The following is a 27,330-nucleotide window of genomic DNA, read 5'->3' as shown; positions in this document are numbered from 1 at the left end:
AAATGTAGTTGTAGATAGAACAAAATCTTACACTTATATACTGTATAAGCTTTCGTGGATTGCTCTATGCTACCAAAAAAGTTCAAGCATTCAGAGGGAATGCTCAATTCCCCCTTTCCAAAGTGTCAGTGACATATCTTGACCCAAGGAATGACCTTCATAAATTTGCCACTTAGCAAAGTAAAGCTGTTCAAGCAAGCAATAAGACTTGCCATCCCGAACAGATGGGGACTGCTAATAAAATGGTGAAAGCCTTCTCTGAAACCATGAACTAAAGATTAACTCATTGTCCCAGAGCTAGTTTAGGCTTTACTGCAGATGAAAGCAGGAAGATTGTTTCCCAGTCCCTATTTGTGTCATTCCTGTCACTTGCACATTTCCTTCCTGAGAAAAGGAACTCTTAACTCCGGCCAGCAGCAAACACGTTGCCAATGGTTTCTCCGGAGCATCCAAGCAACTGCACAGAAATGTGGAACCCAAAGAAAAAGTGACATGGCCTCACTTCCTAGGGATTGTTTTCCATACAAAAATATAATGTAAAATAAATAATAATAGTAAATAGTAGAAATAACACAGAGTGAAGAAGGTAACGAGAGAGCTGATAAAGACATGCAATTGAAGAAAAAATATTTATACTCTTAAAAGATCTAACTATTTGGCTAATTTCCATAAGATGGAAAATCTTGCCAAATTAATTCAAAAACTAGACGTCAATTACAACACATCCAAAAGTACCGCCTCTGGGAAACCTGAAGTTTAATTTTGAGTAGTGAATTTTTAAATAATTTTTTTATGTTTATTTTTAAGAGAGAGAGAGAGAGGATGCAAGCAGGAGAGGGGCAGAGAGAGAGGGAGACACAGAATCCGAACGAAGCAGGCTCCAGTCTCTGAGCTGTCAGCGTAGAGCCCAACGCAGCCACAAGCGATGAGATCATGACCTGAGCCAAAGTTGGATGCTTAACTGACTGAGCCACCCAGGTGCCCCAAGCAGTGATTTTTATCACTGGCTACTGTGACCATTGTGAAGTGGTTGATTAACAGGTAAAATGATGGACCCAAATCCATTGTTGCAACAGTGGGAGTTGAGAGCCAGGAGCTCAGGAATAGTGAGTCCTTCCAAGAAGCTTGAACCATGGAACACAGGAGCAAATGGCAAATGGCAATGGCAAACCCCCACTGAAACTCACCAACTCTTTGGCACTGCAACAATGAAGTTTCCTAAGAGTAGTCAGAGAGACCCAATGCTCAGCTCCTTTGGCATCAAATAAATCTTACTTGAGAAGAAATTTGTAGAAGCAAACATAGAATTTTATGAGGCCTGATTAATGTATTTATTTCAGCTTTTCAGTCATAAAATTATCATTGATCTGAATGCTCTGGAAAGTAAATACAACAATTCAAGTCTATTTTGCTTCAAAAGCTAACTCGCTTTGGGTTACAATGCCCAGACCTAATCCGTGCTTGTTATTCAGACTGGAGCACCAGTCACTTCTGCACAGTCCTAGGACAGATGCCATTTGGTTAGTGAATGATGACTGCTGAGGTTTCTGCTAGCTAGAGGCGTTGATGCACTGGCTACCAAAATATAACAACATTTTCTGAGAACAATTTACTTAAGCCTATTATAGCAGAGAGAAGTAGCAGATTAGCTTTAGGTCACCTGTCCTGCATTTTTTGTTTCACTTATGCGTGAGGTTTTCTCCCCACTAAGGAGTAGAAATTTAACCTTCTGTTAAAAAGGTTAAACTTTCCGTTTAAAAAATAAAATAAAATAATTTCCATCCCTTGAGCAGAATACTAGATGCCAGAAGAAAATAAGTCAACCAGTGAATTTTAAATTTGATCTCCCTTCTACCTGTCAAAATCAGTCTTCACATCAAAGTTGGTTTCTTTCGCCAATTCTGATAAGGAGATTTTTAAATCCTACATTTTATTTTTTGTTTTTCTTTTACTAAAATTTAAAAAGTGATAACAAATCATCTGTCAAAAAATTAGGAGATTCCATAGAGCCAAAACAATCGTGTAAAAGGAAAAACTTGGAGTTCTCACACTTCCTGTTTACGTAACTTACAGCAAAGCTACAAAATTCCAAACAGTGTAGTATGGCATGGAAACAAACATATAGGCCACTGGAATTGAATAAAGAGCCCAGAACTAAACCTACACATATATGGTAAAATGATTTTTGACAAGGGTTCCAAGACCATTCAATGGGGAAAGGGCAGATTTACAACAAATGACACTGGGAAAATTGGCTATCCACATGCAAAAGAATGAAGTCGGGCCATTACCTAACACCGTATACAAAAATTAACTCAAATTGGATCAAAGACTTAAATGTAAGAAGTAAAACTATAAAACTCTTAAGTGGAAACACGGGGCAAATGCTTCACAATGCTGGATTTGGCAATGATTTCTTGGGTATTGCACCAGAGGCACAGGCAACAAAGGAAAAGGTAGACAAAAATGTATAAATTTTGTGCATCAGAAGACAATAACAACAACAAAACCAATTAAAAAATGGGCAAAAGACTTGAATAGACATTTCTCCAAAGGAGATAAAGTGGCCAATAAGCACATGAAAAGATGCTCAACATCACTAGTTATTAGGGAAATGCAAATCAAAACCACAATGAGCTACACTTCACACCCATTAAGATGGCTATTATCATTTTTAAAAAAAAACAGATAGCGATAAGTATCACAGGGTGTGGAGAAATTGGAACTCTTGTGCACTGCTGATGGGAATATAAAATGGTGCAGCTGCTGTGGAAAATGGTATAATGATTTCTAAAAAAAATAAAATAAAATAGAATTATCATGTGATCCAGAAATTTCACTTCAGGCTATCTACCCAAAAGCAGTGAAACGGGGACTTCCACAGATACTTACATAGCCATATTCATAACAGCTTTATTTACAATAGCCAAAAGGTGGAAGCAACCCCAATGTCCATCAACAGATGAATGGATAAACAAAATGTGGTGTAAACCTGCAATGGAATATTATTCAGTCTTACAAAGAAGGAAATTTTGACGCCAGCTACAACATGGGTAAACCTTGAAGACATCATGCTAAGTGAAACAAGCCAGTCATAGAAGAGCAAATATTGTATGATATTATATTATCTGAGAGCGCTAGAGTAGTCAAATCCATAGACACAGAAAGTAGAATGGTGGTTTCCAGGGTCCAGGGGGGAGGGGAGAATGGAGAGTTATTGTTTAATGAGTACAAAATTTTAGTTTGGAAAAATAAAAAAGTTCTGGAGATGGACGGTGATGATAGTTGCACAACAATATGAATGTATTGAGTACAATATGAATGCCATATAATTATCCAATTAAAAATAGATAAAATGGTAAATTTTATGTTATATATGTTTCATCACACACAAAAAAAATTAGAAACAAAGACCAGCAATAATAAATGGATGAATTGTCAAAAAATTAGGAATTTAGGGACACGTGGGTGGCTCAGTTGGTTGAATGTCCAACTCTTGATTTCAGCTCAGGTCAAGATCTCACGGTTAGTGGGACTGTGCCTGCATGGGCTCTGCACCAACAGCCCAGAGCCTGCTTGGGATTCTCTCTCTCTCTTCATCTCTCTCTGCCCTTCCCCTGCTCGCACGTGCATGCCTGCGTGTGCTCTCTCTCTCAATCTCAAAATAAATAAATGAACTTTTTAAAAATTAGGAGGAATTTAAATGTCCAAAAATAGAGGAACAGGAATGATTAAATAAATTATGATAACCCACTCAGTGGGATATTTATGTAGCCAGTAACATTTATTGATGGTGGCAACATGTAAAATGACTATAGTATAGTGTTAAGTGGGAAGGAGGTAAAATTGTCACATATTACGATTGCAACTATACATATATCTAGCTCAAGGATAAAGCCTGAAAGGAAATATCAAAATCCTTTAAAAATCTTCAGTAGAGTGATGAGATGATTGCTTTTTGGTCTAGTTTCCAATTGCTTTTGAAAGTAAATGAAATATCCTTTAATGGAAGGTGTATAATCAAAACTAAAAAGAAGGAACAAAGAAAAAGGTTTTCAATAATTAATATTAAAACTCCTTTTAGTTATTATTTGTAAAAATCCAGAAGGCTGGATATTTCTGAGGCTTTTGCAAAGTAGTATAAATATCGAGGATGTAAGCAATTGAGGTTCCTAGAAAACTCTTGTTCAACTCTAGCTTCAGAAACCACTTCAGGATTTGGGTCACTGAGCAGAGGACACAGAAAATGAACATCTTTGAAGAAAGAAACTTTTCAAGGACTGTCATGTGTTTGACACTGGGCAAAGACAACTTCCCAGAGGCAGAAACTGCATGTTCAGAGAGAGGCCTTTCTAGGTTAAACCAGACTCACAGCATGGTAAATAGAGAGCCTTTAAAACTGCTTTCCCAAATGAGGCAGTGATTGCTTCTAAGTGGGTTATTCTCAAAACTTAATTCTGCATCCGTCTTTCTCTGGCTTACTTGTGGTTATTAGCTCATTGTCTTTCAGCAAGTTTCACCTTTAACCTCACCCCACCACCCCCTCAGGAAAAAGAATCAGAATGAGAAGGAACTGGTTCGGATGGTGACATCTGCTCTTTAGAAGAGACAGGCACAGGGTGGGAGCAGGTGGGTGACTGTTCCCAGAACAGAAGCTGCAGCCACACCTCGGGTTACGCAGCTCCTTTGTAGACTCCCAGCGACCTCCCACTTAGAACAGCTCACAGTATCAGCTTCCCAGAAGACGGAAAGAAGGGGGAATTAGGAAGACGTCCCTTCAGGCACCAGAGTAACCAGCTTCCTGGGCTTCCACCATCTGCATGCCTTTCTGATGGGTCCTGTTGTTACCAGTCCCTGTAATAAAAGCATTTATACAATCTGTCTTCTGGAGCCATTGTCCACAGCAGACACTGCCACAAAATATTCTCATACATTTATTCCATTCCATGATGCTCTTGGAATATGGTTTGAAGAAGCTTTCTAACGTCCCAGTTTGCTTCTTTTTTACCCTCTGCCATTTTGGACCACTCTGTTCTCTCATCAACCCTAGGTGGTTCGAGATCAGATCTCTCACTGCACAGTGAAATTGCGCCAGACCACAGGTCTCATGGAGTACTGCTTGGAGGTCATTAAGGAAAATGATCCCAGTGGCTTTTTACAGGTGAGTGCCAGCTAGTTTCTACTTCAGATTCTCAATGTCCCATGAGACTGAGTCTCCGATGCCAGGGTGGACTCCTAACAGCCCTTGGAGAGCAAAGATCCCCTCCACAATGAAACCCACCTTCAGACTGCCATGCATATATGGGTGCCGGCAAAACTCCATTGACTTGTTGGAAGCCTTGGCCCCCATGTGCTACAAGATTGAGCAGCGCGTGGCCTTTTTAAAATTTGTTTTTGCTCATGTTTAATCTTGAAAATGTAATTCCCTTTAAGTTCCCCCCAAAGCAGAGCTACTGACTTGCCTAAGAATTGAGTCCCTTTCCACTAATTTCTTGGACAATTTGGTCAGCTAGAAATGTCTAAATATGCAAGGCTTCTACCTTCTTGACAGTTCCTACTGGCCAGTTATTCAGTGATTTCCTAAATAAAGTGAAGGTTTTTCATTGCTTGGATTTCTCATGATTTCTTCAGTATTGTTTTAATGAGATGTGCTGATGTCAGCTGAATTTTACTTAAGTTTTGATCGTAATGATTAAGGGACCTTTTATTAAGGAATACATAGATTATCCTTCCAACTCACATTCTGTCAAACTGGCCAAGAATGACAGAGGGAGATTAAATACAAGAAGTGGAAGAGGTCTCTATCAAAGAATAAAGTGATACAGTCAGATGATCTGCTTTAAAGTGTAAGAAATTCCACTTTACAGATTACCATATGCAGCCTCTCTACTATTTTATAAAACTCATTTCTGGAGCACCTGGGTGGTTCAGTCGGTTGAGACTTCGGCTTGAGTTTGTGGGTTTGAGCCCCACATTGGGCTCTGTGCTGGTGTTGCAGGGCCTGCTTGGGATTCTCTCTCTCTCTCTCTCTCTCTCTCTCTCTCTCTCTCTCCCTCTCTCTCTCTCTCTCTCTCCCCGTTCCCCACTTTCTCAAAATAATTATTTCTTATTTCTCAAAATAAATAAATAAACTTAAAAAAAACCCTCATTTCCAAGTTTTGACAGGAAACCCACACCTCCTCTTAGAAACTTAGGGTTGTTGGTGCTAGTAGGATTAATTGATCACCAACATATTATGATCAGTCATAAATAGCATGAGCATATATCCAGGGTTGTCTATTAGAGCAATTAACAGCTGCTAATTATTTCTAGTGGCCCCCTCTGACTCACAGAAGGACCCAGATTTGCATGGGTCACTCTTATCAGAAGAGACTCCTCACTGCCTACATGGAGACAGGAAGGGTATGAGTCCCAAAGTGGTTTGGTAAAGCTCCCAGAGAGTGGAGGAGCAGCGTTCTGTGTCCAGTGTGGTGTTATATTTCTTAGGCTGTGGTCTTTGATGTGATTAGATTTCTGACGCCCTCATAAGGAGAGTGCACCTGACTGAGGATCAGTGGGGGAAAGGCACGCTCACTCCCAGGATGACCACGGACTTTGACCTGAGTCTGGACAACAGCCCTCTGCTGCAATCCATTCACCAACTCGACTTCGTACAGATGAAAGGTATGTGCCTGCATCTCCCTAAACAGAGCAACATCCCGGGTGGATACTGGTGCTGGTGCTTGAAGCAGGATCAAGGCTTTGTGCCAGATTGCTGCAAAAAAAAAAAAAAAAAAAAAAAAAAAAAAAAAGGCAGCTGCCAGGTTTATGAATCACCTAAGGGGTGAGGAAGTAAACACACACACTTCTGGTTAATGGTACAGAAATCTAGAGTGGCTCCTATCTTATCACATAAAGGAAATATATGGTTGTAGCAGTGGGACCTAACTCTCAGAAAGTCAGATAAATTCAGATAAACTCAATGCTTGCCTCTTTGAGACTCTTAGAAATTTCACAAGCCTAATATCAGGGGATCGCTGACGTTAAAAAGTTAAGGAGATAGAGACAGCATCACTGTACATAAATAAAATCTTGTTACAGAAAGTAACCCAGTTACTGAATCAAGGCAGTTGAGAACTGAAGTGACTGCTTCCACGTGGATAGGTAGTGAGCAAATGGCTGAGCATGAAATCAGTGGGACTTTGAGAGGATCCCAGTTGGCTTGCCAAAACTGATCAGGAAAATGCAAGCCTGGTTACCGAAGGAAAATGAAAATTTGAGACAAGTTTTAACTTTTTAAACTTGTTGGCTTATGTGATACAGGGATATGCAAGATCTCTCTGAGATTTTTTTGGGGTGGCTGATGGGAAATGCAAGTACCTAAAATTACTCTTACAAAGAAAAATAAAAAGCCAACCATGCAACAATATTTTTATGGCTGTGTAGGTAATATCCATTTGGACAATATTCTGACTTCTTTTTAACTTTCATTTTGCACTATTTATACATTCACAAGAAGATGCAAAACTAGTAAGGAGAGGTCCAGTATACCCTTAGCCCAGTTTCCATCAATGGTTCCATCTTGCATAACTAGCATATCAAAACCAGGAAGTTAACATTGGTACAGTGTATATGTATGACTGTGCCATTTTGTCACATGTGAAGACTCATATAACCACCGCTGCAGTCAAGATACAGAACCACTGTATCACCACAAAGATCTCATGCTATCCCATTATCACCATACGGTCATACCCATGCCCCTCCCCTCTGTCACCTCCAATCCCTGGATTCTTCTGTTCTTCATCTCTGTAATTTTGTCGTTTTCTAATATTTTTTTAAAACTGAAGAAATGTATTTGCTCTCTGCTTTTCCTAATTTAAGCATCCACATAATAAAGGACTTAGAATCCAGCACTTTAAAATTTTTGGTTTTTTAAGAAAAATCTACATACTTCCTTTTATTAGACAGAAAACCGTCTAACCCAGCAAGTTTTAAGGCTATACGCTTGTGGCTTCCATCATGCAGCTGAACTCACCCCTGTACCTTGTACAAGTACCTCTCTCATCCCTTTAATAGATTTTTGCTCTTTTATTTTCAGTTTTCTCACTTTTTGTTTAATATGTATGGCTTTGGGATGGTGCCTTCATTAATTTTTGGAGGAAGTACTATAAAGATTGTAAATAAAAGCACTTTGGTGCAGTAATAAAAATGTTTAGCCTTTGCCGACTGCTTACCAAACCAAATAAGTGCTTCACGTGAATTAACTCAGTTTATTCTCACAGCCCTAGTATGTAGCTGAGGAAACTGAAGCACAGGAAGACTGGATAACTTGCCTGAATTCACACAGCTGGGAGTGACAGGGCAGAGATTCAAAACCAGGGAGTGAGGTTCCGGAACCTCACTTGTCCTCATTATAACACAACTTCCAGTTTGTGTTATAATGTTACTGTGTAATGAACTGGCTTCTTCAAGGAATAACTGAATTGCTCTCTTAAATTTCAGAAATTTAATTTTTTGTTACAGCGAGTCTTTCTTACTGTTTAAATTTTTTTTCTTTCACACGCACATGGTGACCTGTGAAATACAGCCATCAGAGTAATATAGGGAGCCCGGGTAAATCCCCCTCAATCAGCCTCTCTCTGTACCCAGTTCTCCCAATAATGTAAAATCATTAAAAGGTTATGTCACAAAACAGCTCAGGGGAGAAAATATGTCCCAAACGGCAAGAGAAGGGCTTTTGGTGGAAGCGGAAAAAAAAAATGAACCAACCCAATTAGCCTTGGTGATGGAACAGGCAGAGGGTAAAAGCCTCAGGGCTTTCAAATGCTTTCATTGCCTGACCAAGCCCTCTCCTCCCCCATTTGCTGTCCTTCTGAATCACGCCCATCTGCCCAGAGTGGAGTCCAGGCCAGTTGGCAGGATGGGAACAATTGTGTTGGAGTGAACAGGCCCTTCATCTGGTATGGGAACTGCAGATTCGTGTGCTGTGTGTCACAGACCACATTCCTAAAGCAACGTCACTCAGCCATGTAAAGCTGCCTACAGAAATATGCGTGAACGTGGCTGTGTGCACGCTCCACTAAAGTCTGTACACACGGCAGAGAATACCAAGCACTGTAAAGACCAAAACGCAGAACACGATCACAGCAAAAATTCACCTGGAATGCAAAATTATCCCAAACAGTTATTTCTGAAGTTCATATAACAGGCCATTTGGCATGAGACTGGATTATTCCATTTTCCTTTTCTTTTTAACACTTCCTATTAATTTAATTTACTTCTGATTAGTGTCCTTCTACAGAGCTCATTTATATGCTTTGCTTTGTGCTCATTAAGTTTAATTAATTCAGTGAGAGCCAAGTCCTCTATAGACTCTAAATAATTTTTACCTGTCAGATGTCTTTGATGGAAAGAAAAAGCCAAAAGGTCATGAGGCAACAGATCTTAGCTAGCTATAGTTAAAACTACTCCTACCAGCCTTTTTGAGACCTGTCAACATACACAACTGTGCCCAGTGCAGTGTTAGACATTTTTTTCCCTTAGGCTCTTCTTGGTCAGTTTAATAAACTGCACTTTCACAGCTTGTCAGTAAAAATATCTCAAGAAACTGTACCCCAGAATCCATGCACAAATGGCCAAAATTTAAATAGCATTGAGAATGGTGCTAAAGTAATCTGACCATTGATACAGTACGTGTACTTACTAATATGTTTTCTAATAGTACTAAGTGGATTACAGTAGAAAGTTAAAAGATCTTCAAAGCTACTTAAAATATGCATTTAAACTTATGACTCAAATTGACAACAAAAATATCTGTTTATTGGGGTGCCTGGGTGACTCAGTCGGTTGAGCGGCCGACTTCAGCTCAGGTCATGATCTCGCGGTCCGTGAGTTCAAGCCCCGCGTCGGGCCCTGTGCTGACAGCTCAGAGCCTGGAGCCTGTTTCCGATTCTGTGTCTCCCTCTCTCTCTCTGACCCTCCCCTGTTCATGCTCTGTCTCTCTCTGTCTCAAAAAAAATAAATAAATGTTTAAAAAAAAAAAATATCTGTTTATTCCTTGACTAGAAATGTTAGCATCTCTCTGGTTTTGAGATTTCATCTCAGATGCCTTTTTGTCCCTTGATATCCAAGATAGGTGTGTTGCTGGTTTTTAAATGTTTCTAGTTAGGCCAGCAACTATTCAGCAAGAATGCACTGCCTAAAAGTATTCTCGTAGCCAAGGATTTAACTGATCTGCTCTTTCTTATTCTACATCTCCCTCAAGCAATTGAAATCTAAGTGGAGGGGCTCCTGGGTGACTCAGTCGGTTGAGCTTCCGACTTTGGCTCAGGTCATGATCTCACAGTCTGTGGGTTCGAGCCCTGCATCGGGCTCTGTGCTGACAGCTCAGAGCCTGGAGCCTGCTTCACAGTCTGTGTCTCCCTCTCTCTCTGACCCTCCCCCGTTCATGCTCTGTCTCTCTCTGTCTCAAAAATAAATAAAAAGAAAAGAAAAGAAAAGAAAAGAAAGAAAGAAAGAAAGAAAGAAAGAAAGAAAGAAAGAAAGAAAGAAAGAAAGAAAGAAATCTAAGTGGAGAATGCCAGAACCTTCTTTATTCAAACATCTCCAGAAAAATATTAGCCCAGAATTGTTTTAAGTGTACAAGGTATCCCAAGGTTCATGAGTCAGTACTAAAATGAAATGCCAGCATGTTCATTCTGAACCAGGATAACACAGTGACCTAATGTTTTCCAAGCCTTTTTAGCACTTAGAGCGATGGCTGCTAATCCCTTAAGTGCCTCTTCTCACCTAAGAACACATTTGTCTTCATTAACTCATGTTGAATGTAAAAGCCTTGATTATGCACCAAGGTCATGGGCAGGGTCAGTGTGATGTGAACAGACCCTCTTATAAATCATGGAGAAAGAACACCTAGAGGTTTGTTTGGTGGGGATAGGGTTGAGCACAAATGCTGACTCACATGTAATTTGTTCATGCATGTGATCTGTTCATGGTTTGGAGGCCTGAAATGCTTGTCCTCAAAACCTACGTTCACATTTCTCTTTAACAGTGTACGAATGAGAGCTTTGCAGAAATGGTTTGTTGTCCCTCTAAAGTCTATATTTTACTCAGATGCCACTCGTATAGTTCAGCTACCGTAAAAAGGAGTGACGGTCCACCAAGGACATTCAGACAAGATGATTCAGTAGACTTGCATTCCCAACCACTGTAGCTCTTATGGTGAAATATTTTTCTTTTCTTCCTTCCTTCCTTTCTTTCTTTCTTTCTTCCTTTCTTTCTTTCTTTCTTTCTTCCTTCCTTCCTTCCTTCCTTCCTTTCTTTCTTTGTTTCTTTCTTTCTGCAATTTTTTCAAGTATAGTTGACACACAATGTTACATTAGTTTCAGATGAACAACATAGACATTTGACCAACTGCTACATTATGCTATGTGTGGTGAAATATTTCCTTAATTATACCAGCAAGTCTTGGGGAACTTTCTCATGGATGTTACAGGAAGCAAAAAGAGACATTCCTCCTGGAATTAGGCTGGGGACTTCCCTGTAGTACACTATTACTACACACCGGTGTAGTACAATTTAAACATACAGCCCCTGGAGCCAGTCTGCTTGGCTTCAAATCCTGGCTTTCCCACTTAGGTAGGAGCCATGAAAACTTTCTGTGTTTCAGTTTCCTCTTCTACACAATAGACATAATAATGGTACCCATTACTGTTGGGGTGCTGTGAAAATTACACGAGTGACTACATGGAAAGCCTCTCACCACACTTTCGGGCATTCAGTAAGTGCTCGAAAAGCAGCCCCTGCCATTATTTTTCATGTCCAGTGCGGGAGGCCATATGTCCTCACATGTCCTCATCATAGTCCTATGACATTTCACAGAGGAATTCTGCCTAGTTGTGAGTGTTCACAATCTGAAGGATCTGGAAAAAAAAAATGATTATAAAAAAAAAAAAACTAAGCTATAATCTGAACCAGAATGGCTATTTGAAAACTTTAAGAAGACACTGTTGCAGAATTTCATTTTGAGCCCAGGCTCAAGGAGGTCCCCTTCAAGGAGGTCAGTAAGAATAGCTGTTCCTTGTAACTAAGAAGAGAATTTTTAGCCAGAGACTTCGTTTTATGGTTAACAAAAATGCTAAGCATTAGTCTTCTGATCAGGGCAGGGGAAACTAGTTCTCTAGGAAAAACATAAACATCCAAGAATGATCATGAAAGTGTTAAGATTGAGATGGCTACAGCAGCCCAGTGACGCAGTTTTAATAAAATAAAACTTTTCTTAGAGTTCAGCCCAGGAACCGTGATGCTATCCATTTCCAAAACACAAATAATAAGTTAATTTGAAAATACTTTGGATTCTTATAGACCATTTGTTTTATACCTAATAAAGTGAAATAGGGTAATATAACACCCACTATAAAATCTGTTTTGCTAAAATGTCAGCCTTAGTCTTTACTAATGAGGCTGTAATTTTGTCACATTTGCCTTTTATAGGCAACATCACTTTGGAGTAAATAAGGAAACAGAAAAAATAATTTGAAGCACATCGAGAAATAGATGTAGACATGCAAATGTTTCTGTGGTCCTTCATTTTCCTCTCTCTCTCTCCTCCCTCTCCCTCCCTCCCTCCTTCTCTTCCTCAGCTTGATCTTTTGTGTGCTTATTTGTTTAAATCTGGACAATATTAAAATCTAAAGATTAGTGACTGGTTAGACTTTTTATTATCTTTCTGGTCTTTTAAAGTGTATCCGCTGAGGATTACAAATGAAGTTCCCATGTTTTAATTACACGTGACACCATGTGTTTCAATTAATCTGTTAATTATACCTATGCCTATACAAGGAAATCTGAGTTTCTTATCAGAGACATTGCAAGCATTTGCATGATTCAAGTTGAAACCATCTTGTGATGTTACTCTTTGATTTGAAAATTGATGAAATGTAAGCTGCCTGAAACATGAACAAAGGGAAAATGAAGACTGATAGGGCAGCTAATGAAATAAAGAAAGTCCAAGGAATTATTTTATGGTAGGCGCTGATTAATGAGGATAACTAACAGCAAATATCCCTGGGGAGAATCATTCCATGTCTCTAGAAGCCCTTTGAAGAACAGGTTGCTCAAACTTATTATAATCTACTCCACTGTTAATATGTTAAAATTTATTGTTTTTATAAACAAAAACCTTTTAATGACAAAGTAGCTCCCTAATACATGATAACCTAAAGCTAGCCCTCCAATTACAACTGTTAGGTGATGCCTGTTTATATGTAGATGATCATGAGGAGTTACATCTTTTCTCTCCTCCCCTTCCCATCCAGTCCTGTAGTCTATTTCTTGAACAAGGCAATGAATTCATTTCCTCTCCTCCATTTCCAGATGTTCTGGGACCTCCAAGGCTGCAGAAGCCACTGGTCTCTCCTAAGACCAACCGAACTCCATGCCATTGAAACCTGAAACGTGATTTCCCTTCCTAAACTCACCACCTCCATTAACTGCTCATAATTTTGGTTTAATTATGTTTGACCTAGTCACTCAGGCATGGTTTTATTGTATCACAGTCTTTTCTTACGTATAATTGACCTGCCTCAGCTTCCCATTTCTTGTGTTATGGTCACTGCCTGTGTTTTCTACGTTGTCTACCATAGAACCTGCTTCTTAAACTGCTATTAAATAAGCCATCTTTTTGGTTGAGGTGATGGCAGGGAGCGTGTAACTCAATGTGTGACACAGAGTCCAATCTTGGTACAGCATACCAGGTGCTGTACAATTAACATTTGTTCGCTTAAATGTCCCTGGGTGTGGTCCAAACTGTTCCCTCCTATTGTTAAAGTGCTTTAAAGATTAATGTTTTGTTGCTGAAAAATATTTGAAGCAGTTCATAAAAACATTGTTTCCAAATACATATACTGAGTTTATATATTAGGAACTGGGATTATGTGTTACCTAACATTTCCACGTCTTTGTGTCTGAAGCCTCAACCACTCTGCAGTTTTAAGTAATAGAAAAGACTCTCGGCTCAAAATGGGGACAGGGGCATGTTGTGACTAGTAATACTGTGGCAGATTCTCACAAAGTCATGAGGACATGACTTGACCCTCCCCTGCCAGGCCCCTTCTGCTCCCATACTACTCTCCAGGCTCACGGTTGGCGGTTCTACGCCCGCGGAAAGAGTGAACTTGAGCTAGCATAGCTACCTTGAAAGAATGAGGTCAAGTTCCTCAGAAGTTTCGAAATGGCAAAAATCACTGTTTTTGTGTCACTTGGCACCAAATTTTCAAAAGCCAGTGTTATAACTACTTAATGCACACAAGACTTGAGTAGAATCACTGGTTTAAAAACAAAAACAAAAAAAAAAAGGGATAGAACCTTAGAAGGACGATGGTTTCAGAGCTACTGCTCGGAAGGCAGTTCCAAGTTTATAAACTGGGGGGTCAAGGCACAGAATAAATTTTATGATAAAATTTTCAGCCATGTTGTGAGTTAAATAGACTTTAGCGGTCTGGACCAGTCAACCCATCCCCCATGTAAAACGTGTCCCTTGGGGATGATGTCTTCAGTCCTCAAGGGGGCGAGAACAGAGCAGTTGTCTCCCCTCCAGTTAAGGTAGGAAGCCCCACCACCAGCTTGGGAGAAGGCAGCACGGCAGCTCAGGAACCATCCCCACTCCTGGAGACTCCGGAAGGGATCCAGTTCAGGTCGTCCCTGGGCCAGCTACTTAGTGGAGCCACGTGTTGATCAGGGGGATGTTAACATTCTGAGACACCGAAATGTTTGCAGCTCAACAGAAACCAGGGTCACACTAATTTCTGTTTAGCTTCCTCTCCAGTCCCAGCAACCCCCATCCTGCAGCTGGAGGAGTGTTGCACTCACAACAACAGCGCCACACTGTCCTGGAAACAGCCACCTCTGTCCACGGTGCCTGCCGAAGGCTACATTCTGGAGCTGGATGACGGCAACGGTGGTCAGTTTCGGGTAAGCAGAGAACCTGCTACTTGTCAACCAAGGCCACTGACCACCTCAGAGAGCCCACCGTGGGGTCTCAGGCCAAGCTTCCCCATGTCTCCTAGAGCCAGACCATCCTGGCAGGGCCTGCCTGCCCTTCAACTGAGGCTTGTGTTCTCCTTGAACCATTAAAGATGGATGATGGAGTCTCTAAGTAGAAACTGCCCTACACTTCTTCAGAGAAAGCGGATGCAGTGCTGTAAGCTCTGGGGTCAGACTGTGTGCACCCATATCCGGACTCCACCATTTAGCTGTGTGACTGCCCATTTCTCGCCTCGTTGAGCCCTCGGGACCCCCTCATTTGGAAAATGAGGATAATATTAACATGTACCTTATGCATTTTTGTTAAGAGTCAATTAGACAACCCGTATGCAATTCTCAGCATGCCAGGATCCCCAACCCCAGTCGTGTTAGTATCCCACCAGACAGTCGTCATTTTAAGGCTGTGCTTGGAATACAAATTATTTTTACTCATTACATCAGCATAATGTTGCAAAGCATACAGCTAAAGAGGGAGGCACATGCCTAACCTATGCTAAAGATGCATTATGCTACGATTTATTTTAAGCCTTTGAAATGTCATTCTTCCTCCAGCCCCTGTTTCCTCCCCCTTCCCTCTGTACCACGATAAAACCGATATTCCTGTGACTTTGAGGGTAGTCTTTGTGACAGTTTCTGAAATTACCAGTGGAGTTATAAACATAGCAGAGACCACCCTCATGTTTTCAAACCAGTTTTTAAAAATCTCACGGAAGGATAAAGAGCTCGGTAGGTATAACATATTTATAAACGCCAAGTTAATAATAGTATGCATAATGCTAACTAAAGCACCCAGTTTTAATTTTTTAAGCCCTAGCCACTAGTAAGTGGCATTCATTAAGGTGTGAGGCCCATGCTAAATGTAAGGCACTGTGTCAGTTTGCACACATGACCTCCATATATGCTCATATAGCAACCTCATAAAGTGGGCATTACTGTCCCCGTTTTACAGATGAGGAAACTGAGACGAAACGAGGTCAATTAAATGGCTTAGGATCTCACAGGATTTGAACCAGATCAGGCTGACACTAAAATGCCTGCTCCTAACCTCTGAGCGACAGTGCCTCCCCAACCCCTCACGGGAGATGGCGTTAAACGGTGGCCTGTTATTTGTTGACCCTCAGGAAGTGTATGTTGGAAAGGAGACGATGTGCACCGTGGACGGTCTTCACTTCAACAGCACATACAACGCTCGCATCAAGGCCTTCAACAAAACAGGAGTCAGCCAGTACAGCAAGACCCTGGTCCTCCAAACGTCTGAGGGTAAGGCCCTTCAGCAGTATCCCTCAGAGCGAGAACTTCGAGGCATCTAAAATGGCTGACAAGCCCGGAGGTAACCCCACCACTGCCCACATTCTCAAGTGTTTCCATGACTTGCTCTGCATTCTGGCACAAGGCCGCTGTTCCTCTCCTGCAGTTAGAGAGCCCATGGTATGTGGATGTGATCAAACCAAAGAGTCCACAGCAGCAGTTCAAATGGCCTGGGGCGTCGGCTTCCTTTGATAACATTCTAAATAAGCTGCAGTTGAAGAAGCTGAAAAATGAAGGCCTGAATGTCCCCCCCGGTGTGTGACACAAATGTATCTAGGCTCTAGGGCAGGCTCCCATTCTCCACGATACACATCACTTGCCAGTTTTGCCCAGATGATTCTAAATTGCTTTGTAGTGCTTGCTTGTTTCTGAGGGTGGGACCGAGGTTCTTTCCAGCTGTGGATTTGTGTGACTGAACATGTTTCCAGTGGGTGTGGGTGCTAGAGCTGTTCAGAGAGGGCCTGTTGGCCACTCCTGGCTTCCCCAGCACGGACCGCTTCCATCTCACCCAAAGCCGAGGCCGGCGGCGCCTGGACTGAGGCTTCCTGTGGGCACCAAACAGGAAGTGACCAGCAACTCCGCATTACCTCGCCATTTTCACCTTTGCCCGTCCCTCTAGGCTTGGTCAGGCCACCTTAGGGCCACCACACAAGGTCACTCTCTAGCGAACACTCGCTTCTTGGCTGTACTGTAAATAGTTTGGCCATCAAAGGCAAGCCATTCCCCTCGGAAGAAGGGCTTGAATTTGATGACCAGGTATAACCTCTGAGGCTTTTAACATTTTCATTTTAAAAGCAATCACAGCACATGAAATTAAACCTATGAAGAGGTATTTGTGGTTGGTGCCAAAGCATTTTCAGACCCCCTGGGTGTCATTTTAATCACAGAAGTGACCCCCCACCGGCATTCCCCCATGACCTCCGTCTGCAGAACTATAATTGTGTTGATTTTGTTCAAATTCAAGATGTTAGCTAAAAGAACTGTGGTGGTGTTTTTTTCCCATGTCCCACAGACCTTGGCATGTGCCAGCCACCCTTAAAATGGTTCACATGGTTAAAAACAAGCACAACTTCAAATCCCACAGCAAGGTTGGCAGGTCCCTAGCCATACAAACCGTGCCTGGGGAGCAGGGGTAAGTCTGTGAGGGACGGTATTCGAAGAGAAGGATTCGCTGAAGGGAAAATGGCCGCGTGACCTATTCCCGTCGAGTTATGGGGATGTGGCAGCGGCAGTCTCCCGAATGATCACGTTAGCAACTTCTCTCTGGGATGACCTATCCGCTTGAGAGCAGTTGCCTCTTTTCCCAAAGCACCATGCTAAATGCTAAAGCCCTCAAGAGTTGCCTCGATGCGGGGCAGAAGGCCCTTCCTGATGATGGCCTCGTTTCCCACGTGCGTACCAGGCGTACAAGGCGGTTTGATTGAAGAGTGAAGTGCATGCCATCAGAGCAGGGAGCCAGTTTGCAGCAATGTTGCTAATATGTGTCATGAGACCTCCTATTTCTACTCATAATCCATCATGGAAATCATATTCTTCTGCTAAAATCAGTTATTAGCATAGCAGCTTGAGCATTCACGTTTCTCTTTTCATCCTGCAGGAGGATGTAGTTTCTCAGTTTCTCTTAATGTTCATAAGATTATGGTGTCTAATAAATTCCAGGATTGGAACTGCGATCCCCGTCACAGAACTGGGGGTCATTTTCTAAAAGAAACTAACGGAACAAGTCCTCTTCCAACAAAGAAACTGTACTGTAGAAATTAATTTCCTCCATGAATTTTATATATTGTGTACAAATATAAGGTATGTATCTAAATACAAAGAAAACCTTATCATCTTGTAGATATCAGTATTCTCTGTTACTGCCCAGAAGTGATTTTCTCATGATGAAATAAAGTTCACACACATACTTTCTCCATAACTTTGGTTTGTTCTATTTGTTTCTCCCTCATTCTAATCCATTCAAATGGTGAGACAAGGTTTAGAAAGCAAGAAAAAAAATATCATGAATGGCCAATTAAAAAGAAAAAAAAAGATTTGATCAACCTTGTAATGATAGAGAAAACCTAGAGAATTAAAGAGTCATATGTAGATATATATATATATATGTGTGTGTGTGTGTGTATGTGTATACATATACATATATATGTATATGTATATATACACACACACACATATATATATTGTTTTTTTTTTAGAAATCAGTGAGAAAAATGCCATTGACAGAGATCAATACATTAACTGAACTTATATTATCCTCTATTAATCTTACTTCCTACAGCTCCTGGAAAGGTTTGCTTTGGAAAACATTTTTTTTCTTTGCTGCTATTGGGGGTGATGTGGTGGTTCATTTTAGCTTTCTATTGTAACAAATCTTGTGCGGTCTTCGTAGCAAGAGCTAACCCCTTTCCAAGTTTCAAAACAAAAATCTGTATTACAGAAGGGTATTATTTCATATGTGATAGCAAGTCTGACTTGTATTTACATGCATTTAGTCTGAGGTTTAAATCACTTATCACTTATACTGTTCGAACTGTCATAAAACCATCTGCTGACTTACAGGTAACATTATGCAGGGGAGATCACATGTCCACATTGTTAGAAATGCTGACCATTTTTTCTGACAGCAATTCTGTGTATTTATTGGGCAGTGTTTGGTAAATGTTCACTGTCTGTTACGCTGTGAGTTTAGAGGGTTGAGTAGATGTCGTCCCTGCTTTCATGAGCTTACAGTCTAGGAAGAGAGATGGTCCTGAAAAACACAGACACATGGCTAGTTATGTACATACAAGTTATTATAAACCCTGCGAAGGAAGGAAAAAGGACTAGTAGGAAGACATAATTTGTATGCGGCGGGGGGGTGGGGGGTGGGATTCATCAGGAAAACAATGAAAATAATGTAATTCAATGGAAATGATAAAGAATGTGTTATTAAAAGAGACAAGGAAAGGAAAATGCATTATTGGATGAATTCAAATGTGGTTAGTTCCCTGAAAGCAGAGTTCTTGGAAATATACCTAAAACAGCCATGCAAATAAAGCCAGTTGCAGATCTAAACCAAATTACCCCCCGACTGAAGAAGAAATATAACTGTAAGCAATTAAGAATCTTTATGAAATTTTAAAATAAGCACCACAACCCCAGTTGTATATATTTTTAAAGTAACCCATTTAATAGCCACCATGGCTGTGTCACAGTCTTTGAAACTATCTGCAAAAGAGTAGCCATTATGTAATAGGGCCTTGTTCCTACTAGAGTTCTGGGGCTTATTCTATGTGGGAGAGTCCTCCTGAAACAAAAAAATTTTCTAGGCAAGGCTGAGAACAGAATAGGAAAACCTCCTATTGATGTTTCCCTATTTTCCCTTTACCTAACTAAACAGACTTACCTTTTTCTTTTTCTTTAATCTGGAGAGAAAATGAAATAGACCGAAGGTAACATTCCTGGGGCTCAAATAACTATTAACTGGCTGAAATGAGAGGGTCTCTCTCTGACCCACCTCTCAGAGGAGAGAATTGCGAGCGAATTGCTTCACACAGTCTGAGCATAGGTGGGAGTCCTTCGGGGAAATTAGAACATGAAGGGTGGCACTCTTTACTCAGTATATACTCTCCAACACAAATCTTTGTGTAAAAAGATTATCTTCCTTAGACAAATTCTTAGAATTAGAATTATTGGACCAAGGAGTAGGAACATTTTTAAGGCCCTTGATCTGTGTTTCTAAATTGCTTTCCAGATAGATTTTACACCAGAAATGTATGAGCCATTCCGTTTTTTAAAATCACCTTACTTCTATTTGGAGTTTAATTTCAACTAACAAGCAGCCCCCTAAAAGTAAGTGTTTCTCAAACAGGGCTTTTGAAATTTATATTTTCATGGAAATAATATCTCAATTGTTTTACATCTAAGAGCTACATGGAATATGTTACAACATATTGCAGGGAAAATGAATATAATCTAAAAAGGAGAGAAGACTTCCCAGAGAGTAGAGAGACAGAAATCCAAACACAGGGAATAACTGTATGCAAGGCAAAAACTTCAAAGTCTGCCTTGAGCTGGCTATGATAAAGAAACCTCACTCATTCAAAAGCATTAATTGAGCACCTCAATTTTGTCAGGGACTGTGCTGGGCCCAGAGTCACAAAGATGCATGAGACATGGCCCCTGCCCTGGAGTTTATAGGCTCCACCCCTCCTCCCTCCTGAACTCCATGGCACCTGACTCAAGAGTGCCTGAAAACTATGGTATCTCACCTTTCTAGAACTAAGATATCCACCCTGAAATCTAGATGGTCATCTTACAATCAAGAAGTGACAATGACCTCTTACTAGCAAAAAAAAAAAGGTTGGGGGGGGGGGCGGGCAACAAAGTTCAGGCGTAGACACTCCTGTGTCTTTACAGCAGGGCCCCTGGTCTCCCTCAGTTCTTGCTTACTCTTACTTTACACACAAGTCCGAGAGCTCCTTGACCCAGCTGGGAAGACCACAGCAGACTAGGATCTTCACATTAGAAGAGACAGGGTTGGTGATCAGGGAAGGTAACAGAAAACTGAAAACAGACCCAGAGGAGGGGGGAGTCAAAAGAGAGCATTCTGTGGCTTGGGTTCTGATTAAGGAAGAAAGCATACATGAATTTTAAAAATATTTCCATCTAACATTTAAAAGTACATTATCTGGAACCCTTCATAATGAGCATTAGGTGTCTGTCAGAAGGCTTTATGGGATCACAGTACAAAATACACTGAGAAAACTATTGCAATAAACTGCCTCATTTCTACATTGTCCAGTAAAAGAGTCCATGAAAAATGACAGCAACACGACAGCCAGCAAGTATTTTTAGGAGACTGAAATCCAGTGGAGGAATTGTATAAAAACTATCCATTCTATGTTTCATTCTAAGCTTCTGAGGAAAAACTAGGAATTTTTTTCTGTTCACTCTAAGACAGCTATTTAGATTCCAGACTACACCTTCGTGCCCACTGCTAATGTAATGTCTAAACCCTTCTTCTGTTCTGTTGCTGCAATATTCCAGATTTACCCTGTGTATTAATTCCCTGTTGCTGCTCTAACAAATCACTACACTCTTAGTAGCTTAAAACAGCACACATTTATGACCTTACAGTTCTGGAAGTCAGAATCCTAAGTGGATTTCACAGCAGAGATGCATTCCTTCAGGTAGTTCTAGAGGACAATCTGTTCTCTCTCCTTTTCCAGCTTCTAGAAGCCACCTGTATTCCTTGGTTCCTGGCCCCTTCCGCCATCTGCAAAGCTAGCAGTGTAGCATCTTTGAATCTCTTCCTGACTCTGAACCTCCTGTTTCCCTTTTATAAGGAGCCCTGTGATTATCTTGGGCCCATCTGGATAATCTCTCCATCTCAAAATCCCTAATGTAATGATATCTGTGAAGTTCTTTTTGACAGTAAGGTAATGTATTCACAGATACCAAGGACTGGAATCCTACCACACTCTAGGAGGAAGTATTAGCATTATTATCTCACACTGCATTTGGGAAAACTGAGCCTTCCAGAGGTTAAGTGATATGTCAAACCCGGGCCTTCGGCCTGCAATGCCCAGTGTAGTGCACTCTGGTGCTGACATTAGAACAGTGCTATTTGCGCTCAACCAAAAGGGAGGAAAGAGGGAACCCTATCCTAAATCTGTTTGCTAAGTGTGTGAAACATCTTGTCAAAATGCAACAGCATTGCATAGCTGTCTCATGTATTCATCCAGAAACCCCAGCCAGAAATGGACTTTAACACTTTCAAACAGTCATGTTAGAATTTTGGTGAAAAAAATAACATTCGTCCTTTAAGAAGGAGGTGTGAAGAGGCTGTCCTTTCCAACGTCATATCCAAGCTCCTACTCAAGTCCTGTCCTTTTCTTCTGTCTCTGCATTTCCACTAGCTCCCCCCTCTTTCCTCCCCGGAGTGAGTGCTTCCCTAGAGAGGCCCTTCTCCTCTGTTGGTACTAGAGTATGCTCTTGGCTGGCAGTGACAGGTCGCTGCTTGGGGGAAAAAAAGGAATGTCAGAGTCACCTTTTCAAGGTCCTTGAAAGATCCTACCAAATGAGGTCTGGGTCTTGGAGCTCTTGTGCGGTTGAAACCACAGAGCCATTTCTTGACAAAAGCTCTCAACCCTCCAGATTTCAATTGTGAGAAAACTAGAGAGAAGGTAAATAGTGATAGAGATTCAGTCTTTAGAGGATGCTCTCCAGCATTTTCTTAGCTGAATGTCCACAGGAGCCATTTCCTCAACACTTTTCAGGATTGTCTTGTGTAATGATAATGAAAGGGTTAAGATTCTTAAAATTACATCTTAGAAAATGCTTTCTAAAAGAGGGCATAGAAGATGTTATTCATAACATCAAAATGTCTATCCCCCCGCCCCCGCATTGGATTGTTAGCATCATACTCCCCCTTCTAATGTGATAGCTCCTTCTCCTGCACATTAAAGGAAATAATCCAAAGAATATTCAGTGGTAGAAATAGAATATGACCCCAGAGTAGCCCCAGATGCATCTGTCCAGAATCTCTTTGAAGATATTTTATAGTGACTTTGGACCAATGTAAGTACTGCACTCTTAAATCCTGATGTCTTGAACCGCCGGCCCCCCTCCACCCCAGAGAAGCTGTAACCTTGTGAGGGAAAAGGACCCTCATCTGATCTCAGAAGAACAACAACAGGAAACTCTCTGCTCACCCACTCCCCATGACCAAAATCCCGAAGGGGAGGATGATGTGTTTGCCTTTCAATCCCTAACCACCCCAGTCCCCAAAACTGCTCCGTTTAGAGAAGAAAGATTCACCCTCACACAGTATGGTGCAGGATTTGGAGAATGATATATTAGGTTCATCTGCACAAAGCCTGGCCACCCCTGAGATCACTGGCATGTGCCCATGGCCTGTGGCATAGACTTTACCTTTTTGTGCATTTCCAAGGCACAAAAGAGAAACAATGGCCTTGTCACTCCCAAGGTATTATTCCCCAAGAATTGATCCTGCCTAGGTCCCTATCATGTCCTACCACAACTGGCAGTGTGACTTGGGATGTGTCCCTTAACTTCTCTGGACTTTAGGGGTTTTTGCTTTGTGGTTGTTGTATTTGGGAAGGGGGGTGGGGAGGCTTCTTGGTTTAGGGGGGTGGTTTTGTTTTTGTTTTTGTCTCCAAAACTAGAGACTTAGAGCAGATAACCTATAAGTTCTTTACAATCTGTACCCCTGGTTTTCTTATATGGTTTCTGTCTTCAAAAATACTTGTGAAATCTGTTAACTGTTTCAGAAAATGCTATGAACAGGCATAGACACCTCCCCCCTCCTCCAAGGGTCTTAATAGGTCTTAAAGATCTGCCTATGATACTGAGAATTCAACAATAATAGAAAATAGTTGATAAAGGGTCATATAGGGAGAAGTATATTGTCCACTGGAGACATTTTTTCCTATGCCTCTGCTTTATTTCTCCTCACTCAAAGCATCAGAGCTCCCAAAACATTATTTAGTTAGAAGAATGTGCAATTCCAGGACAAAATCCTCAAGGTAGGTAAATCATACTTGAACAAATTCGGGTCGATATTACAAAATCCAAAGTGAGAAGCATGATAGGTTTCAGAACCCAGAAAAGAGAGATACCTTGTTCCTCTCAATGTTGACAACATGCATGATATCCCAGGGAATTTGCTGAATTTTTCCATAGAACTGAATTGGATCCAGACCCTGTCTTTGGTTTTGGGGAATATGCTTTGCAGTTGACACTCTGGAGAGCAGTTTAGTCCTTTGGGATCTTTTGTATCTATTTGAAATATAGGAATTTTTGGTTCTTCTGGTGGTAGTTACTTATAAATAGCTCCATGATATAATTCTAAATTGGAGTGGAGATTTGATGACAAAGTACGCAATTGTCCCAGGAGTGGTAAGAGACTATTTCATTTCTTCCCTTAGAAGGAATTTTTCAAAACGTATTTGCTTCTCACTTCCCAGTTGCAATTAATGCCACACTTAAGAGAGCTTAAATACCACCTTTCATTGTAAGTTATGTGCCAGTTGGACATAATTGTGACTTTGGATGCTTATTAGATCATTTGAGGAATCTCAGCCTCCTTCATTCATTTCTTTGTCTCCTAAAGAAGGCAAATTATTTTACAGATGGTTTATAATTGAACTGAAACTCATGCTTAATGCCATTTGTGCAGTTCTTACTGACATATTCTGCCTTACTGTGCTTTGAAATATAACTGTCTTGTCAGCCCAGCACCCAAGGGCTGTCCAAGTTATGAGGCTGTTTGCTACCAGACAAAAAGATGACCAAGAATTCTACCAGTCACAAAGAAACTGGATTAGCATACACTGTCATAAGGAAGACCTGTCAGTTTGCTTTTCCTCTTTGAATTCCAAAAATAATACGTCAAAGACTGATGAGAAATATTTCCAAAATATTCTACCACACTACAGAAATCTTTTGTACTCTGTACATGTTGGAATCAGTCAAGAAATTCTACCTCTAGAAGATTTTCTCTAAATTATTATTTTTCCTGTGGTCAGTTTGCCAACTTCATGTTTCATAGCTGCTCAGTTTTAATACAATGTCTGCCACACGGTAGGTGTTCGGTAAATATTAACTAATGAACAACAGCAACAAAAAGTATAAACACTAAGCCAAACAGGAGTACAGTACCTACACATTCTTTTTTCACCTTGAAGCCAAAAGTCATTAAATAATAAGTGTGATCCCCAGTTGATCTTTGCTTTGATAATTCTTAACAGCTTCTTTAAAACAGAGGCCTCAACTCCTGAATCCAGCTAATGCTGGGTGGGAAGGGAAAACAGTCTAGGCAAGGGCAAGAGGAAAATGGTGGTCTTTGATAGAATTGATGGAAATTGTGTCTTGATGCATTCCCATTATGACCACAGTCTCCACCCCAGAGATTCAGCTGTGCCTAGAGTTACCATAACAGTATTCAGCTGACATTCTACTGCTCTTTCCATTGGTCTTTCCTGATAAACTGTTTTTACTCAGCAAAACTCTTCAGCAGACAGATTACTGCATAGAATGAAACATGACAAGAAATTAAAAATCTTTTAAGGCGCTACGTGTCTTTCTCTAGTGATATATACATTAAAAATTAATAGTAATGATCCTGTGGAGTGCCTGGGTGGCTCAGTCAGTTAAGCGTTTGCCTTTGGCTCAGGTCAGGATCTCACAGTTCGTGGGTTCAAGCCCCACATCAGGCTCTGTGCTGACAGCTCAGAGCCTGGAGCCACTTCGGATTCTGTGTCTCCCTCTCTCTCTGCTTCTCTCTCTGTCTCTCCCTCTCTCTCTCTCTGTCTCTCTCTCTCTCTCAAAAATAAATAAACATTAAACATTTTTAATAAAAAATAATAATAATAATCCTGCATATTAACTATGATCTGAAACATGGCTTCCATATCATGTATTTTGGGGGAAAAAAAAGATTAACTTTGTTCCTATTTGTCTTGGCTAATAGAATACTGATGACTAAGAAACTTTCTCCAGATCTCAATAGTTGTGCTTTCAAGAGGAGGTGAGGGAGGAGGATGTACATCCTTCCTGCGTAGCTGTGTGTATATTCATTGTGAGTTGTGTGATTTGGCTAAACCGGGGAGTGGCAATACTGTTCCCAATATTGTCATATTGTCTTTGGTTCATGTTTTTGAATATGTCCAGAGGGGCAAGACAATGAAAGTAAAGATTTGAAATCCATACCATAGAACAAGGGTTGGAAATAGATTCTATTTAGCCCAGAAAAGGGAAGATTTAAAGGGGTTTGCTGACTGCCCTCAAATACTTGAAGAACTAAAACTATCTTGGCCCCAGATAGTAATGCTACGATTGATGAGTAAAGATCCCAAAGAGGAATATCCAGAGCAATATAAGCAGTAACTGTAAACTGGAGAGGGGCTGCCCAGAGGCAATGAGTTCTTCCACCCAGGATATCTCAAGGGGAAGCATGATGATTGCTCCTTAGACGTTACCGAAAGAAGCGTCCTCCTCTAAGACTCCTGTAATCTAAGATAACATCAGGTAACATAGATGACCTAGAGGCAACTGACCAAACGTTTGTACTATGTGCCCATGGGGAAGGGCATAAAGGGGCACTGTCGTTTAGGCCTGCTGGGATCAGGTGGAAAACACTCTCTCTCTTGTAATTCATTTGGAAAGTTTTCACAACGAGGTAAGAAATTTTTTTAGACTCTCCTTAGAGAACATCAGCCCAGCTGAAGAGTATGGGAGGCCATTGGTGGGGGGGAAAAAGACAGAGATGGAATGGTTGGATATTAAATAAGCTTGCCTGAAGAGAGGGCATAGTTCAAGAGTGAGAGAAGTCAAGGAAAATTGGGTCATCAATATAATGGACCCACATAAGAGGATAGAAAAGCAATAACTGTTTTAGTGTCAAGTTGTTGATTGTATGAATGACCACAGCTACTCACAGCCCCCACCCCACAGAATGGTGCCATCACCAACTCAGTACTGAGAATAGGAAAGGTGAGTACGATTCATGATGGCTTGGGTATGGTCCCTGTGATCTGGATTCAGTATACATCTCTTCCTTGGTTTTCAGATGATGACCTGGAGTTTCAATATACTCTGGAATTCATTTTACTCTGTATATCCTTTCCTTTAATTTTTAAAGCAACAAGTATTTTCAATATAATGAATTGATTGCTACCACCTGGTGAAAAATACATTTCCAAGCAAATTCTTGTTAATGAAAAATCTTTTACTGACATAAATATGGCCTTCTCTTCCTAAACGAAGCCCATGTCAGTTTGTGGTGCTGTATTTCAAAATTTTTCCATTAAAGACTAGTTCCCCCTTGAGACAATTATAGAATCAGAATCATTTCTTATTTAACATTTTTGAGCCAAGAAATGACCACGTACGTCAAATCACCGAAATTATATGAAGTTTAGGTTGAAGAAATTTTGATACATTGTGATTGGGAACACAACACCTTAACTCCATAGATAGCAATTCCTTTTCTCT

The 27,330-nt window shown here is 40.8% G+C and overlaps 1 protein-coding gene across 2 annotated transcripts in view; it reads left to right on the top strand.

Annotated features, from left to right (window-relative positions):
- The window catches only part of TRIM9 (tripartite motif containing 9), a 111,038-nt gene that overhangs the window by 71,156 nt on the left and 12,552 nt on the right, over window positions 1–27,330 (top strand). For both annotated transcript variants that reach the window (XM_042989689.1, XM_015544504.2), the window contains exons 4-7: window positions 5,051–5,161; window positions 6,510–6,663; window positions 14,795–14,952; window positions 16,146–16,284. In XM_042989689.1, the coding sequence (XP_042845623.1) occupies window positions 5,051–5,161; window positions 6,510–6,663; window positions 14,795–14,952; window positions 16,146–16,284 (562 nt within the window). The remainder of the gene's footprint in view (window positions 1–5,050; window positions 5,162–6,509; window positions 6,664–14,794; window positions 14,953–16,145; window positions 16,285–27,330) is intronic.

Source organism: Panthera tigris, chromosome B3 (assembly GCF_018350195.1).
Source record: "Panthera tigris isolate Pti1 chromosome B3, P.tigris_Pti1_mat1.1, whole genome shotgun sequence".
In the NCBI taxonomy this organism is placed as follows: Eukaryota; Metazoa; Chordata; class Mammalia; order Carnivora; family Felidae; genus Panthera; species Panthera tigris.
The sequence above is the reverse complement of the archived record's forward strand: the minus strand, read 5'-3'. Positions and strand labels throughout refer to the sequence as shown.